This window comes from Dreissena polymorpha, chromosome 3 (assembly GCF_020536995.1).
Source record: "Dreissena polymorpha isolate Duluth1 chromosome 3, UMN_Dpol_1.0, whole genome shotgun sequence".
Classification (NCBI taxonomy): Eukaryota; Metazoa; Mollusca; class Bivalvia; order Myida; family Dreissenidae; genus Dreissena; species Dreissena polymorpha.
In genome coordinates this window covers 141904611-141917594 of record NC_068357.1, presented here as the reverse complement: position 1 = coordinate 141917594, position 12984 = coordinate 141904611, and the positions used below count along the sequence as shown (strand labels likewise).

The window sequence follows — 12984 nt, the reverse complement described above, 5'->3', positions numbered from 1 at the left end:
TATCTCAAGGGACATAGAAGTTAAGAGCATTTTTGGAAACCTAAATGAAAAGTGTGACGGAAAGACGGACAGACAGACAGACGGACGGACAGTCCGATCACTATAAGCCCCCTTTTCTTCGAAAGGGGGCATAAAAACATCCAACCTCGAATAACAATTAACACATAAATGAAACACAACTACACTGTATTATTATGAAAACATAAATAATCAAAGGGGAGTAACTACTGTAAACTTAAATGCAATATTTAGAAGAGTTGTCTCGGATGTTACATGACCTTAATTCATGATTGTTAGCAAGCCTTTTTACTATATAAATATAAGGAAAACTGCCCCGTCCCCCTGGCAACCATGTTTTTCAACAGACCGGAACCATTTTCAAACTTAACTCCTGTATCTAGGAAACAAAAGTTCTAACAAATTTCATGAAAATTGGGCCAAAAATGTGACTTCTAGAGTGTTGACATGTTTTCACTACAAACATATAGAGAAAAATGCCCCGCCCACTGGCGGCCTTTTTTTTTTACCGATCTGGACCATTTTCGAACTCGTCCGAGAAATCAATAAAACAAATGTTTTGACCAAATTTCATGATGATTGGGCAGAAATTGTGACTTCCAGAGAGTTTACAAGGTTTCTCTATAGCCAAATAAGGCAAACTGCCCCGCCCACTGGCGGCCATGTTTTTCAACGGACCGGAACCACCTTTGAACTCAACCAACACATCATTAAGACAAACATTTTGACAAAGTAACATGAAGATTGGGCATGGAATGTGACTTCTACAGTGTTAACAAGTTTTTTGTCCCGGCTTTGATCGAAGCGCTTATGGGCGAGTTACCTCATTAAGTGTAGATAAAAAAATATGTAACATAGTAGCGCAAATGATTCAGGAAAAAATCACTTATATTAGTTTTCAAACATGCGTTCAATTTATACACGGTGTAGGTGCATATCGGTGGCCTTTCTGTCAAAATGCTGCCTTTTTATTTATTCTTGGCTGCCTCTCTGTCATAAACAAGAAAATGGACGATCGACATTCACAAAACAGGTAAGACAATCTCAAATTAAAAGCCGTAAACACATTTGTGCATAAAAAGAGCTGGTCCATGAGTTGAGGCATATATCCAGCAACAGGTTCACAGTATTCCGCAGGTCCAAACACTTATCACACGCTCTATCGAAGATGGAATGATGACGATGTTGGTGGAACAATCGTGCATACATGCCACTTCGATGGATTTTTAACAGAGCTTTTCTCTAATATGTCAAATATCCAGTGTCATTGATATCATCTTTATGATCAAATCCTTACGATCAATGTACGCTATATAGTAATTTTTCATCAATTTTACTTAAAAATGCTTAATTTCGCTTTCGTTGTGGCGCGGAAAGCCTCTAGATCGGCTCACTTTTCAAGCACGGGAAGCTATATGTGTTTTACTACTGAGACTTTACGTTACAACAGTTTTCACAAGAAAACAAAGTATTAGTAAAGATTAAAAAATTTTGTTATAAAGCATTGGTAGAAAAGTAAGTTTACATACTCGGACAATCAATCGATGTTTTTATCTCGAAGCTTACCAAATTTTCCAATGCATCACACGGGATAAACGACACAAGCACAAACAAAACAACTACACATAACATTTTAAAATCCATGTTTCGGGTTTACAATTTGTTAGTGCGTAGAAATTCGTTTGCCGTCTGACTAAACCGCATGTGTGTTACATACAAACTCACTAATCTTGTGTATTAAACAGCGATGTTCCTTTACACGCGAACGTTAAAGCTGGTAGATCCTAGCCTGGTACACGGTTCGAAATAACATATTACATTATGTTTTCAATACCATTCTTTTGCAATGTTATCGGTTCGGGAACCAAGCAAGACTATTCCTCTCCGTTTTCTAAAAACACGTAGTATACATTACGTTCTATTTTTAGCCCTAACAAGATTTAATGGTCATAATTATACACATGTCTATCTCCACGCAGAGTTGTCGTTCCGTGCTCTCACATACAATTTGATCCAGCAATACTCAGAGGGGGGAATCACCTGATAGTCAAGATGGCGACGTCCATGCCGAGGCAGGTATTTTTCGCCTTTTTATGCCCTTTACTTCTTGTATTTATTGTTTTAATGCCGCTCACTTTCCAGCAATATTAGCAAGAAAGTTACAAGCGTTTATTTCGTGTTGATATTCGCTCTTTATCTCGACTTGACTCGATGCGAAATTTCTTAGCGGATTGACCTAATTAAAGTTCCACTAAGGAAATGCGCGGGGAGTAAAGTCGAGATATAAAGCGAATTTTAATACGAAATAAACGCTAATCATATGTTTACTTATATGGCTGGAAAGTGAGCGTCATTTGAAAACTAAACAAAAGTAATAAAGAGTATATAGCGTCGAAAAATAACTGCCACGGCATGGACGTCGCTATCTTGACTATCACGTGATAACCCCCTCTGAATACTGGTCCCAGTCCAATCTCTGCGCGAAGCTTGTACCATGTATGTCATATTGTATGCATGTAAGATGTGGACATGAATTTTGTGTGAAAGCGTTTTAGTTTGAAATCTACAGTGACGCTCACATCTTATCAGTCACTTACTCAGCATAGTACGCAAAGTTTATTTTACGAGAAATTACGCCTTTAGCAAGCCGAATGTATTAACTTTTTTCCCTTAAAGTGATATTATGGGCATTTTTAACCAGGTTTTCCGAAGGAAAAAACTGGTTAGTAGATCGGCGAATGTCAGCGGGCGGGCGGGCTGGCGGAACAAGCTTGTCCGGGCCATAACTTTGTCGTTTATTGTGGGATTTTAAAATAATTTGGCACATTTGTTCACCATCATTAGACGGTGTGTCGCGCGAAAGAATTACGTCGATATTTCCAAGGTCAAGGTCACACTTTGAGTTCAAAGGTCAAAAATGGCAATAAATGAGCTTGTCCGGGCCATAACATGCCATTCGATGTGAGATTTTAAAATCATTTGGCACATTTGTTCACCATCATGGGACGGTGTGTTGCACGAAAGAATCACGTCAATATCTCCAATGTCAATGTCGCCACGACTAAAAATAGATTTATTTTGAAACAAACTTACAAAGGGGGTTAATTTTGTTTGTTCATTTCAAAAGTTCAGTTTGAGTTGTCTCCCTTTTTCAGATTTTTCTTTCACAATGAAAACCCGGTTTTGTGACAATTTCGTCCCTTGTTTACTGTTGAATTGAGCTGAAAAGAATTAACAGGTCAAAAGAGTTAGTTAAAATGAAGTTACTGACCAATTATCTGCAACTCATCTTGCTACCAGTTGTTTATAAAAAATATATTTTATATTCGATATCTTACGTGACTCACCCAGACTGTAAGCCGAAATGATGTAAAAGAAAACTGTGTCTTTGTGTCGTATGAACGAATCTGCACTCAAACTAAATTTAGGTTCACATCGTACATGTATGATCAGTCGTCAAACGAAATTACAGTTGATATTCAAATGCATATATTATTTTTCTCTTTCCGTGATATTGTTTTAGTATGTTGATTCTGCATTAACAAATATAAGTGTATATGAAGTGAACACACCAAAAATAAATAAAAAGGTTGCGATAGAACCCTTTAAACTAATGCCCATAATACCACTTTAAAGGGATCTTTTCACGTTTTGGTAAATTGACAAAATTGAAAACAAGTTATTTAAGAATCGCAAATTTTCGTTTTAGTTATGATATTTAAGAGGAAACAGTAATACTCAACATTTACCATGGTCTAACATAGCCCTTATATGCATCTTTTTACGATTTAAAACCCTGAAAATTATAAAGCGTTGCAACGCGAAACGATTGAATAATTTGGAGAGTTCTGTTGTTGTCGTTTAAAGTGATATTATGGGCATTTTTCACAGTTGAACTGGGCTGAAAAGAATTAACAGGTCAAAAGAGTTAGTTAAAATGTGGTTACTGACCAATTATCTGCAACTCACCTTGCTACCAGTTGTTCAGTTGTCAAACGAAAGTACGGTTGATAGTCAAATGCATTATTTTTCTCTTGCCGGGATGTTTTAGCATGTTGATGCTGCATTAATAAATATAAGTGTATATGAAGTGAAAACACCAAAAATAATCAACGGTTGCGATAGACACCTATAAACTGTTCAATGCCCATAATATCACTTTAATTTTGTGAAACTACGAAGATTGCTTATATAAAGTATAAAATACGTTTTTCATACATATATGGCATGATGGCCGAGCGGTCTAATTGGTTTTTACTCCAGGACTCCGGGGGTCGTGGTTCGAGCCCTGAAGCGGGCTACTTTTTTTTCTTTTTTTTAAAATTTTATTCTTCATTTTTTACTGGAGCTTTTTCGATCCAATGTTTACATTTATCATGATAAAGCATTTAATGACAAACTTCAAAACATGCCAAAATCTGTGAAAAGGCCCCTTTAATCGACCAGACAATTGTGCTAAGCTATAGGCTTTAACTTTTTTTAGTATTACAGGTTGAGTTTTCGCTAATTTTGTTTTGCTTAATTCCCTATATGAGTTCCTATGAAGTTTGTGATCATTTTTTCTACATTCTATCTCTTGTGAAATAAACTAGAGAAAACTGTTCAATAGAGTTTTTAAGATTTATGCATGTCATTGCATATTTTGTTATTGAGCTTGAAATCGGAAAACAGTCGACCTACCTTCCTATTTTAGCCGATGTTAGCAGAAACATAATACTTTTTTGGAAGAAGGTTTTTAACTTTTTACCGACAAGAAATATTTTTGAACTTAATAGCGTTTATTGCACATAAAACATAAGAAAGGATAACTAAACTATTTAAATAGGAAACCCCACGCTAAGTATGGCGATACTTCGATAACGGATTGCACTTCGATAACAGAAAAAAAAAATTCACGCGCGAATGATAAGTTCCTCGTTGTTTTTTTTAAACATAGTTTTTGAGACACGGTAGATGGTGGAGTTGAAAAATTGTATATCCTTCTGTATTGTAAAGAAATATTTCAATGAAAAAATATATTTTGTAAAAAAAATATATGAAAATTCGATCGGAAAACAGCATTAAACAAGATTATTGCCAAGCAATAAAAGTCCCCTACCGGTGAAACTCGACCATTTTCAGCAATATGTCTAGTCTATTTGTTGCCATAGCAACCATAGTTTTTGACAAATGAACAACATGAAATGACGTGCTTAATCTCCATATTGCCATCTGTCCATGTTTCAAGTTTCATGAAAAAATATGAAGAAGTTTTAAAGTTATCGCAGAATCCAGAAAAGTGTGACGGACAGACAGAGCGCAAACCATAAGTCCCCTCCAGTTTCACCGGTAGGGGACTAATAAACAATCAGTGCACAATTTAACAAAATAAAAATGCTTAGACTTATTGCAAGAAAGTGTTTGCTATCCAGCATGTAGAGTGTGCTTAAAATACTGAAACATCGAAAGTATTTAATTGAATAAAAACGAAGATAGAGCTAGTTTTAATAGGTGATATTCATGATGTTATTGACACTTTGATATCCGATAAAGGAACCCGTGCTAAAATATTTTGAAATCACCTTCTTCAAGCATTTACAACTTATGGTCACGAAATGATGTTTAGCTTACTTTAGTAATGATTGGTATATATAGATTGCAAAACGTAGCCTTATGCTTGTTACGTTAATAATGCATAAATTACACAGTTGCATTGTGTAAACAATTTATATCCGGTTAAAGTGTTCGTGCTCCTGATCAAAGACCTATCAATGTATATTGATAGGTCTTTGTCCTGATTCGCGAGAATTGAAAACATACCATGACATTTGTTATAAACTCGATATTAAAGGAGCCGTCCAACAGATTTTGGCATGTATTTAAGCTTGTCATTAACTGCGTTAAATGCTTTATATTGATAAATTTAAACATTTGAACTAAAAATCTCCAGTAAAAAATACGAATACAATTTTAAAAAAGAAGAAAAAACGTTAACCTCCGCAGGGCTCGAACCACTTACCGCTAGAGTCATGGAAGCTTGTAGTAAAATGTCTCCCGACTCTACCACTCGACCATCCACGCTCACGTAAAATGCGGAAGTATTCTTAGCTATATAATAATTCTCGTAGTTTCCCAAAATATCGATTCGCGTCGAACGACGCTTTAATCTATTGGCAGTTCCGGTCGAACCTGGATTGCCTTTCTCGTATTATTAACAAGTGATTTACTTCTACGATACGATCGCTGACAGTTATCTTAATGTTTAAATCTTTCGCTGGGTCTATTTAATCACAGACATAAACGAGACTACAGTTTTTAAAATAACCGAATTAACCGATGGTAAACTAATATTTATAGCCTAAGGAACACTTTGTGTTACTCTTTTTCCATTCCGTTATAACCCTCAAGTTTGGACGTAAACGCTAAATGACGGACGTTAAAAGACGCTCAAGCGCCGACTTTAAGACACCCAAATGAAATGCGTACGAGAATAAGCTTTACTGCTTTACTAAGCGTTCCCTCAAAACGAAGACGATGCGACAAGAGAGTGCCAACGTAAACATAATAAAATCGTATGTAAAGACAATCATATGAGCCGTGCTCTGTGATAAAGAGGTTTCATGCATGTGCGTAAAGCGTCGTCCCAGATTAGCCTGTGCAGTCCGCACAGGCTAACCAGGGTCGACACTTTCCGCCTCAACTTGATTTTTGCTACGAAGAGACTTTCTTGAAACGAAAAATATCATAAAAGCGGAAAGTGTCGTCCCTGATTAGCCTATGCGGACTGCACAGGCTAATCTGGGACGACACTTTAAGCACATGCATTAAAACCCTTATTCACAGAGCACGGCTCATATGTATTCACTTGTACTTAACGTATTAAGACCAGCGAGGGATTCTTTTATTTTGACAGCTCTACACATGTAGTGTCTTGTATTATTGTTATGAAATGAGAACAGCAAGCGAGTCAAGCGTAATGGACAAAAAGGTCACTCTTATGTTTGTCATTGGTATAACACCATCAAGCGATTATAGCATCATCAGTATGGGAACGATATTGCATATTTGGTACACGATTCTGGCCCTAATGGAGCGACATATGGCCAGCATACTTAAGGCCGCGTTTTAAGATATAAGGAATATAATATTATTGCTGGTCTTGTTTTAGCTATGAAATAGACTGTGTCCAAATCGCCATAGTACCATATTTGAAATACAAATAGAAAAGAAGACGGATAAATACGATTTTAACGATTAACAATAATAACACTTTTGAATATCTATTCACGGACTATATAACTCGTTCGATGTGTACACACTGTTTTGTATTTAGCGTGTTCATTCAAGAACACTATTGGTCATTTTCATTGTATAAATGCAAATGAAGAACGAAGCATATCAAGCCCCGCCATTCTAATATCATCCCGAATGAGAAATCTTTTGTCAATCATAACCGTGTCCCAAATGTCAATTTTTCTCCAGCTCCTGTTGAATCACGACGTAAATGTAGTGAATCACCTTGCTTTACAATTTTTACTGGTCCTATATGAGAAGAGAAAATCATAGTTATTATATGTGTCGTGGTCTGTGAAAAGGGGTTTTACTTCATGTGCGTAAAGTGTCGTCCCAGATTAGCCCGGCAGTCCGCACAGGCTAACTAGAGACGACACTTTCCGCCTAAACTAGATTTTTGCTTAGAAGAGACTTTCTTTAAACAAAAAATATCATAAAAGCGGGAAGTGTCGTCTCTGATTTTGACGACACTTTAGGCACATGCATTAAACCCCCTTTTCACAGAGCGCGGCCAATATGAATGAAACTCTGGGATGGATGCCAAATTAATCTTCAATTTTAGTGGCCGACTTAAAGAATGAAAAGCATCGGCTTTGGTGTATCGTAGAAGAAGGTCGTTCTACATTTCTCTCTGTTTTATATGAACTACCCATCGTTTCTGGAAATAATTCTTTTTAAGTTATTTGTGCCATTTAACATAATAAATCTGTATTAGGCCAAATAGGTTCAGAAACAATTTATCAGCACCCGATTGTGTGGTACACAAAATGTTAGCAAGATGAGTAAAGTTTTAATCGGAATTTATTTAGAACCTTAAAACTTGTCAAGAAAGCTTGATTTACCAAAAAAAACATTGATATTTGCTTTGAAATGGGACCCGTGATAAGTCTAGAAAAACATGAAATTATTAATTAATTGTGTATAAACAAAGAGTACAATATTTTAAGTCAACCTCAATACACACTATCATTGTTTGACGGATAAGCTGGCTTCTGTTTCCTGTTTTCAAAATTGTTGATCACAGTCTTAACTTTACTATATTTATCCCGTCTTAATTCTAAAGTGTGTGTGCAGCTAGTCACCCGTGAAATGAGTAAGTTTAATCAGTGATTGTCAAATCGCCAAAAGCTGCGTTGGTGTCCAATTGATTTCAATTTGATTGAAATTATAGCTTATTCTATGAGAACATGACTTATACATACCAATTGTTCTTTGCAAAGTATATGTTATGCTAGGTTCCCACTTCCTATCAGATCAACTCGATCAAGCCCGACCAAGCGGTCGGGTACTGGTCTGGTTCGGTCGGCACGAGTGGTCGGGGGCGGTCGGCATTGGTCGGGCTCCCTATCCGATCATTTTTGACATGTCAAAAAATATCGAGTATCGGTCGAGTAGGAAATGGATCGAGAAGCGCTCTGGAAGAAGTGGTCGTGTATTAGTCGAGTTTAAGATCGAGTTGATCGTGAAGCAATCGTGTGGCGATCGGATTGACATCTTTTTCACGATCTGTACCCGATCCGCTCGAATTCTACCCGAGTTATTTTAGATCGCAACACGATCCACTCGACCTTTATTCGATTTTATGTACAGATTTACTAGACTGCTACCCGACGGCTATTCGACCATACACGAGCTCTGTACCCGATCCGCTCGACCCCTACCCGAGTTATTTTAGATCGCTTTGTACGACTGTAGTGCGACCATCATGATCTGGTCGTGTGAAGATCTGGTGGCAATCGAGCTGAGGTCCACTTGATCGAGCTGAGATCGTATAGGGCTCGCGTATAGGTCGAGATGATCGAGCGGAAATCGGAAGGATGGTTGAGTGGACGTCGTGAATGAGTCGTGTGGGGGTCGTGTGTTATCGACAAGAGGTCGAGAAGAAGTCGTTTATACCCGTTTTAGGCGAGCTTGGTCGGGTTCGGTCGGGAAATTTCGGTGATCGGGATGATCGAGTTGATCGGATCGGCATTGGGAACCTACCTTAAACAGCGCGAAAGGTACCGATATTGCAACGTATATAACATCGCCTTTCTATCATTAATAAGCATGACTACGTACACTGTACACTATATCGCTGAAAAATGGGCACCAAAGATGTGTGCAAGAATAGATCATAACAGTGTATAATACTAATCAATTAACAACAACAACATCAACAAATGAACTTGTATAGGTCGAACCACAGTGTAATTTTTATTAGAAATGTTTGCCTGTTATTTTGGATAATTTAAAACTGTCTACATTTATTCCAATTATTACATTTTGCCAGTTTAATCATTTCATGTCAATTAAAAATACGAAAATCTGTTAACAAGTCCCTTGAAATCTCCATTTAAATACAGACTAGTTTTAATGATTTTTCTTATGGTAATTAAATCTGTTTGTGTTAAATAAAGACGGCTGCTTGTTTAAGAAGGAAACGCTCATGTTGAAGGTTGTTACGAAGAGATAGAATTCATTCACGGAGTGAGTTCCGGCGAAATCAAAAACAACATGCAATACCAATTGAGACAGTGATAAAATGAAAGCTTAATTCGTTCGAACATATATCCAGCTTTAGTTTTTGTAAGTTTAAATTGCATTGAATTCGACTGTACAGCCGTTTTCGATTTCAGAATTAAATATCTAGCTTATTTCGCATTTTCGACACATGTTCTCCTGGATTTTTATTTTATTTTATATTGAAATATATATATATATAATAAGTTTTTTACACATTTTATACAAATTCATTAATATTTGACAAAATCGTATATACTCGCTTTAAATTATAAAAAGCAATAGTTTCTGCAATGTAGCATGAATCCACAGTCAACATAGTTCGTAGCCTGTTATGCTCAATTTATTTAACTTGATGCTTAATAAGCGAGTTTGACTGACAAAGCCAGCCGATTAAGGGAGTTAATTCTCTGTGAACTTGTGATTACTTTGCGTCTGTCTTTAACCCGCTACTATACGTAAGTAACATATCACAAACACACGTTATTGGTTTTGTTTTCCTTGTTAATGTTTTAAAATAAAGGCAAAGGTACATTGTTAAGCACGATCAAGGAAAGGAAACTCATAAAAAATTGACAATACAAACTAAAAATGTATTTAAATGATGATCGGTGTTATAATTGATCTTAGTATGCCCCAATATCTGTCAGTATATTTTACGACAACCAATACGACGACGTTTTTTTTTTCGCAGACACTTTGAATCCCGATAAAGGACACTTCGGATAACAGAGACTTTCAACAAATTGGGCACTCTGATAACCGAGTTTTATCTGCTACCTGAAATGCATTAATGTGCATTATGGCTATTCTTATCAAACGTTTGAAGTACGAATTAATGTGCATAAACAAGCGCGACACATTGATTGGGAGTCTATGCATAACTTAACTACAAACACATTTTTTGTTAGATATCATTGTTTTGGGGAAAATCTCTGTAAGAGGGGAAACAGTTGGTCTAGGGGAAAGGGCCGAAATTCGGCGGGTCTCAAAGAAGGATAAAAAACCCTGAAGTTATAAGTAACAAGGGCTGTTTGTAAAACATGCATGCCCCCCATATGGGCTGTCAGTTGTAGTAGCACATTGTGTGAATACGTTTTTGTCACTGTGACCTTGACCTTTGACCTAATTTAAGATATCATCCGGAAACCATTGTACTCCAGGGTTCGCCAAAACTTGAAAAATCTGTCAGTCATTCGGACTGACAGACTTGAAATATTTGTCAGTCCGAATCAGTTTCTGTCAGTCCCACTGTCCGACTAAACTATAACGGCAAAACACAACAAAAGAGAGTACCTTTTTGATGTTAATTGGTTTTTATCACATTAAAATACAATAAAAACATGTCCACAGTCGATATAATTAAACAATTATTATATTTATAATAAACCACATACAAACCAAAGGTATTCTGTTTAGACTTTTTTTGTCAAACTGTTTTTTAGCCTGCACAGCTCTACAAATCCATGTTCTTGAAATGTTAGGGTGACATCCAATCAAATTTGACTTAATTGCACACACCCATTCACACTACTTTGGATGACTTCAATTTCTGTTTATTAGCCGATTTCACATGTTCTTAAACAACACCTATTGTTAAAATATGTTCTCTTAGCTGAGGTGGTTGATTTCCAGGTTCAATTAAATGAATGTCTTTCACACCTATTTCTTGATAGAAAGAACCATGATAATTACCACCATCCATTCTTGTTGTCTGAAATAACACAAAACATATTGCTACAAACTATAAACAACACATCAAAACATAAATATCCTTATGTCCGAATTTTAAAATATCCGAAATATAATACATCGGGTGAAAAATCTCATTTTGATTTTAGAAATTGTTGGTGTGTAAATTAAAATATATCCTTCCCAGAAAAATATAATAATGAAACTATTTCACAGAAATGCTCACAAATGCCTGTTGAAACAAGTGTCCATGCGTTTTTTGTTGTGGAGAAATTAAATGGAACAAACAAAATGGCGGACGCACTCGGTTGCTTTTTTTTAACAAAGACCGTTGATTTTGAACTCGCATGTGATAGTCAATTCTAATCCAACTTTAAACATCAAAACATCAAAATGAAGGTAAGAAAAAAAGGATTTTGACAGAAGTTGAACAAAAAGCATTTACCTTCTATTAATCCAATAGCATATTATACACTTTGAGTGATCTGTTTGAAACCATTTTTCATCCGATTGTGTCGGTCAGTCGGACCGATTATCTTAAATCACTTGTCGGTCCTTAGAAAAATTTACCGGTCAGGACCGGCGGACCGACGGTTTTGGGGAACCCTGGTACTCTTTCGAGTCACTGTGACCTTGACCTTTGACCTAGTGACCTGAAAATCAATAGGGGTCATCTGCCAGTCATGATCAATGTACCTATGAAGTTTCATGATCCTAGGCGTAAGCATTCTTGAGTTATCATCCGGAAACCATTTTAGCATTTCGAGTCACTGTGACCTTGACCTTGTGACCTAACAAGAGCTTTCAGAGGACAGCGCGCTCGACTATTCGAGTGTTTGACAGTATAACGTAAGCCATCATGGGGAAATTGTTCATATTCAATAATTTATTAGAAGATCTTTCAAAAATAAAAAAGGTAAAACAATATTTATTTTTTTGGAGGGGGGTAGGGGGGGGGGGTGAGAGGGGAGTATAATGTGGGATGTTTAAACAAAATAAAAATGTGGGGCGGTTGGGGGGTAGTGAGAGGGGGGTATAATGTGGGGTGTGGTATTATTTATTAGATGCTTAAAAAAAATATTATTTGTTTTTTTTGGGGGGTGGGGGGGGGGTGGTAGGGGGTGTGAGGGGGTAAAATGTGGGGTGTGTGGTAATTTATTAGATGTTTGAAAAAAAATTGGAGGGGGGTAGGGGGGGTGGGGGTTGAGAGGGGGTATAATGTGGGGTGTGGTAATTTATTATAAGTTTAAAAAAAAATTGGGGGGTGGGGGGGTAGGGGTAGGGGGGAGTGAGGGGGGTATAATGTGGGGGTGTGGTAATTTATTATGTTTAAAAAAATATGCGGGGAAGTGGGTGGTGGGGGGGGTAGGGGGGAGTGAAAGGGGGTATAATGTGGGGTGTGGTAATTTAATGTTTAAAAAAAAATTATTTTTTTTGGGAGGGGGCTGGGGGTAGGGGGATGGGGGTGAGAGGGGGTATAATGTGGGGTGTGGTAATTTA

The 12984-nt window shown here is 36.9% G+C and overlaps 2 protein-coding genes across 4 annotated transcripts in view; one reads left to right on the top strand and one right to left on the bottom strand.

Moving 5' to 3' along the window:
• The window catches only part of LOC127871734 (interferon alpha-inducible protein 27-like protein 2B), a 106918-nt gene that overhangs the window by 38672 nt on the left and 55262 nt on the right, over positions 1–12984 (bottom strand). For 2 of the 3 annotated variants that reach the window (XM_052414892.1, XM_052414894.1), the window contains exon 1: positions 1548–1939. The exons of the other annotated variant lie outside the window; for it this stretch is intronic. In XM_052414892.1, coding sequence (XP_052270852.1) covers positions 1548–1662 — 115 coding nt within the window. In that variant the 5' untranslated portion in view covers positions 1663–1939. Of the gene's footprint in view, positions 1–1547; positions 1940–12984 lie in introns of those variants that run through there. 3 annotated transcript variants of the gene reach the window in all.
• Positions 1–12984, top strand: part of LOC127871729 (uncharacterized) — a 75310-nt gene that overhangs the window by 23104 nt on the left and 39222 nt on the right. The window lies entirely within an intron of this gene.